The following is a 5,178-nucleotide window of genomic DNA, read 5'->3' on the forward strand; positions in this document are numbered from 1 at the left end:
TTCCACAATATTGAGCTTTTTCCCCCCTCTATACGACGTTCAATCACTGTGGTTTCAAACTTTAATTTCATCACAAGTGATCAAGTAATTTATGACACTGCTAAACTGGCAAAAGGGTTTTCCCCCCACCATTTTCAGTTTTTTTTTTTCATCTTTTTTGTACAAGAAAGAAATGAGATAATGGTTGACGTTGCATTTTGCCCATTTAGTGAAAAGCAACTTACAGGAAGTTAAAGAAGCCCAAGTGAAAGAAATGAATGCATTAAATCGATCATCTCTGTAAAAGATGACAGATAATGAGGGAATAATGTTTTTGATATTAAGTAATTAATGTTAATGGAAGGGACAGAAATGAAACCTTTAAAGAATAAAACAAATTTTAAACCTACGTATGTAATTTATATACGATAGAAATGTAGCTCTATGGTTACCTCTTTTAACTGTCACGAATTAAGTTGGTCGGCTCACTCAAAACATAGTTGGGGAGTTCATATTTTGCGCCTGCGGTAGGATTGATTTCGATGATTAAACTAAAAATAACATATCATAATTTTGTAAATGAAGCAATGGTATGTATGGACCTCTCTCATCGTAACAGATTGTCAAATCTGCATTTTGAACGATGACCCCTGCACTGTCAACAATTACTTGCGCAAGAGAAAGCTCGGCTTCGGCAGCTGCTCGTAGTGCGTCCCAAATCTCTGGTAACCATGGCAAATCGTTAGTTAAGCAGGATGTAAAGGAAAATGCATAAGAAAGGTGAGATCGATGTTAAAGATTTGAAGGGTATGTAGAAGATGGAGAAAACAAAAGGAGAGAGAAAATTTCTTATATTTACCTTAGGAATCTATTGGCCTACAAGTTCCTCACAATTTACATATCTTATTTTAAGGTTTTAATTATTCACAAACTTCTCTCAATTTGTTGCTAAACACAGAGCCCTCTCATTGTATCAGTGTTCTGTTTATTGCAAGGCCCAGGAATTAGTCTATCATCTTTTTCTCATGTGATTATTTGATACAAGATCCTACACAAGTACAAAACTTCAAATTTTGAAGTGATCCAGTATTTTGGGGACTGGGGAGACGTGTTAGAAAATTGACCAGGGGAAGATTGAAGGATTTTTGGAGCGTTTGGCCATTTGCAACAACAATAAACCTGGAAGAATGAATTTCAATTGGTGACTAAAAGCAATTGTATTTGTAGTTATTTAATGAAAGTGAAAATCGACAGAAAACTGTGCCGTAAAATAGAGACCTTCATGTAGATTCAGGATTAAAATTTGAATCAAACAACAGCATAGCAAGGACATAGTCTAAGGCAAAGTGAGGGCCAACACGGTTTTGACTTAAATTACAAATAGCATTGCTTTCTATCTAGCAAACAAGGGGACGAAAAATCATTTGGGGAAGTGAAAGTAGAAAGTTGGAGAAAAATAAGAACTAATGGCTTTAACCACAGATCAATGAATGAGGTTTAAATGAGGCAGGTCACTTCGAAAATGTTTGACGACTCCCAACTGCTTTCATTAGGTTTTACAAAAATACTAAGGTTTAGAAGATAAAGGGGAAAAGGAACTCCAAGAAATAAAATAGAATAAGAGGAAACCGACAGGAAAAAGAAAGAAGAAAGAAAAAAACTACAAAAGAGAAGTCGAGACATAAGACTTTCAAGTCAATCAAGTTCCATAATCCTCAACTCTCACAAAGAGTCCTGAAAATAAATCTCAAGTCACAAATTTAAAATAATAACAATAAATAAATAAATAAAAACATAAACCAACTATGCCAAAAACTCTCTGCATCACATTTCTTCATCCCCTTTGAGTTGAGCACATACAAAAATGAAACAAGAGGAAAATCATACACGTTGGTTGGTAACGACAATCGGGAATCAGCAAAAAACAGGAAACCTTATCTCTCCAAACTGAAGAATTGAATTCATTGGGAAACAGGAAAAAGAATTGAGAGATCCTAGAAATTGAAAATAGGTCCAATAGCTGTTCTTATAGCCGTGAAAGACATCATAGTCATTTCCAAGGGATAATTCATTCCAACCTTTATTGGGTTTCCTCAACAACAGTGGTCATCTATCACTAGTTTTACATTTACCTCAAGAAAGAGAAGTAGATTCCGAGACCGAAAATCATGAGCTACTCCGCAGTATGATACATTAATAATATAAGGCCTACTCCTAATTAGATATAAGTAACTTATTTGATCAGCTAACCTCGAATTAACCATGAAGATTTTAACACTGGTAAAAAAAAATTTGAGATAAACTACCTTTCCGGCCACCATAGTGAGGTGCAGTGTCCCAGAATTCATCCCGTAGTTGTGTGAGGTGAGACCTTGTAATTGGCTGAGGATGCTTCCAAGATTTTGGCTTCCGTATTTTCTTTATGGATCCTACATAAAGAAGCAATTTCAGTCATATCGTATCTCAATAGCTTCAATCGAGTATAAACCAACAAAACTAGATTTGAGGCTAGCAGCATGGTAGCCTTGAAGAGTTCAAATGAAATCCTTAAACCTCCAGCACTGTAAAATACACAACAAGAATTACAAAACTTCGTCCTAAAATTTTGCTGTTTAATCTTTCCTTTTCTTCACTCTTTTGAAGTTCTTTCAATTTCAGTACCTCAGAAGTGTTGTTTTCCTCTTTATAAACAAACAAGAAGATCAACAATTGCTGTAATTGGTCAGTACTCGTTATGAAAATTATAGAGAGGGAAAGGGAGGAATACATTTTGCAGATATAAAAAAGAGTCTAAAGGCAATGGACCTTACACAAACTAGCATTTCATAGCTTTCTTTTTTAATTGCATTATAAAACAGAAATATAAGGAAATAATAGAGTATGTTTGTTTATAGGTGCTGAGTTGGTTTTGTTCTGTTAATGGTTAATTAAATTGTTTTGTATCATCTCTTTCTCCCTCTCATTGTAATCTCACATATAAGTATCTATTTTGACTCATTCAATAATTTGAGGAGAAATATTATATTTTACTCTGATTCTTTTAGCTTCTGTTCATTTATGGGTTAGTTGCTGACATTTTAGTCATAAAATGCTAACATCACAGCATCACTATTATTCTACTAAAACTTTTTGAATGAGAAACTAGCTTACAGCCACAATTTTGACTGCAAATCTTGACAACTTCAATGATCTGAAAGAATAGTCTGTGCTAGAATTTTAATCACCGGCATGAAATGTCGGTGAATCGTGAGAAAGTAGCCTCCGAAAAACTATCATTCTCTAAATAAAAATGACTAATATAATTATTTTCAGAATCTATGTAATTAACCGAATTTGAGAACTGTTCATCCTAGTCAATTCACCATTACAATATGTGATAATCACAAGTGAAGTTCAAGAATCTCCTGTCACAGTGACAAAACAAAACAAAGGCAGGAAGTGAGAAAATCAAAGAAAACAGAAGCAACGAACGGAAGAAAATCAAGAGCAATCCAAGAAATTGAATACTCACAAACCAACAACACTCCAGCTCTCTCCAGTACAGCAAATGAAGTTGCACTGATTATCATAAAATATTCGTCTAAAACAAAATATGTTATGGAGCAAAGAAAAGAATCAGAGAAGCGAAGAAAGTGAACCTCACCGTCTGCTTTGGTCAGCGACGATCCAGCACAGCCCATTGCGCTTCGCTTGAACTCAAGCCTCAACTGAGAGGTTGATGGAGAGAATGATTAGGCCGGAGAAAAAGGAGAAACTCCTCGAGAGTTGAAACGGAAGAATTTTGCAGAGCTGAAGAATAAGCTTATTTTTCTCGTAGAGTATGAAGAAGAAGATGAAACTCCGAATATTGAATTTAACCAATTAAATAATTTGCTTTTTTTTTTTTTTTTAAAAAAAAATAACTAGTTGATTATTATTTATTGTTACACAATCCAAAATTAAAAAATACAAAAACTACAAAAATAACTAACCCATTATAGGTAAATTCACTAAAAATATTACTAAACAATCTTTTTTTTTTTAATACAAAAACTATATCTGGAAACACACCCTAACAAATTCAAGATATTCCAATATTTGTTATGATTTTTATTTTATTATTAAAGTGAAATTACACTTATTGATCAGATTAAAAAATAAAGTTGTTTCAACGTTTAGATCGATTCATTATCAACATTTGAGTGATAAAATTTGCATTTGTTTTTGTTAACAATATTATGTTAGTTGGATTTACGAGTGGTTATTCTAAAAGTAAATATAAAAATTAATGTCAAGGGTATTATGAGATTAAATAAGCTAAGGGAGAGGGAGTTGAGGACTGTGAATGGGGCAGTTGGCTGTCACGTTCCTTCAAGCTCAGTCCATCTTTTTTTATTTCTTTATTACTTCCCTTTTCTATCCTTTCAAACGTGAATTCATTTACTTTTTTTTTTCTTTTTTCTTTTTTTGTTATAATGCAATTTTGTCATTTATGTAATATGATTCAGAGAATTTTAGTTCATTTTCGTTGATAGCAAGCTATTGATTTAAAAGGATATAAATAGCTACCAGTTAAGAGAAGAACTGCTTACAACAAATTAATTACTCAAATAACAGATTGAAAAAGTACCTGAAAATTGACTTCTAATAACATCCCCTCAGCTTGAAAAGACAGAAATAGAAGTGTAAGAATAATCCGAATAACCCGATAACCTAGACTATTCAACTCATAGGTTAGTTTAAAATGTGGGTTGAGTTGGAGTTGAAAATTTTGATTTTTTTCGGACTGAGTTGGATCTCGGGTTGGAAGGTCGAAAAATTAGGGTCAACCCAACCCAACCGACTTAATATAATATAACCTAACCCAAAGAAGTATTTTAAGGTGCCTAAGTATGTCATTTCAAAACGAGCTTGCAACTGTGATATCAACTCAATAATGTAATAAGAATTGCTGCCAATGATTATTATATCATCTACACATAGTAAAAGATAAGTGATGGAATTGTTTTGTACTTTGATGAAGAGGAAAGTCAACATTTGAAGCTATAAAGCCGAGTAAGTAAATAGGAAGTGAAGCATTCAAACCATGCTCTTGTTCTTATTTGAAGCCATATAAGGATTTTATGAGTTTGCAAATATGTTCGGGCTTTGAAGGGTAAATGAATCCTTGTGGTTGTTGCATATAGACTTCCTCAAATAATTGACTGTGCAAGAAGGCAT

At 33.3% G+C, this 5,178-nt stretch overlaps 1 protein-coding gene across 1 annotated transcript; it reads right to left on the reverse strand.

Moving 5' to 3' along the window:
- LOC103492942 (uncharacterized) lies at window positions 1-4,031 on the reverse strand. Its single transcript, XM_008453523.3, has 5 exons — window positions 3,623-4,031; window positions 2,286-2,408; window positions 582-701; window positions 432-501; window positions 1-277 (listed from the first exon to the last, which is right to left on the reverse strand). The coding sequence occupies exons 1-4, from the start codon at window positions 3,657-3,659 to the stop codon at window positions 437-439; spliced, it is 345 nt and encodes a 114-aa protein (XP_008451745.2). The 5' UTR covers window positions 3,660-4,031; the 3' UTR covers window positions 1-277; window positions 432-436.
- Between the last annotated feature and the right edge of the window lie 1,147 nt (window positions 4,032-5,178).

The sequence above is a fragment of the Cucumis melo genome, chromosome 7, assembly GCF_025177605.1.
Source record: "Cucumis melo cultivar AY chromosome 7, USDA_Cmelo_AY_1.0, whole genome shotgun sequence".
NCBI lineage: Eukaryota > Viridiplantae > Streptophyta > Magnoliopsida > Cucurbitales > Cucurbitaceae > Cucumis > Cucumis melo.

Bases quoted from the DNA above. Each gene is read 5' to 3' on its own strand.
- LOC103492942 (XM_008453523.3), bottom strand. From the start codon at position 3,659: ATGGGCTGTGCTGGATCGTCGCTGACCAAAGCAGACG. The intron at 2,409-3,622 runs GTGAGGTTCACT...TTCTTTATGTAG, and splicing joins GTCGCTGACCAAAGCAGACG to GATCCATAAAGAAAATACGG. The intron at 502-581 runs GTCCATACATAC...ATCCTACCGCAG, and splicing joins AATCTGTTACGATGAGAGAG to GCGCAAAATATGAACTCCCC.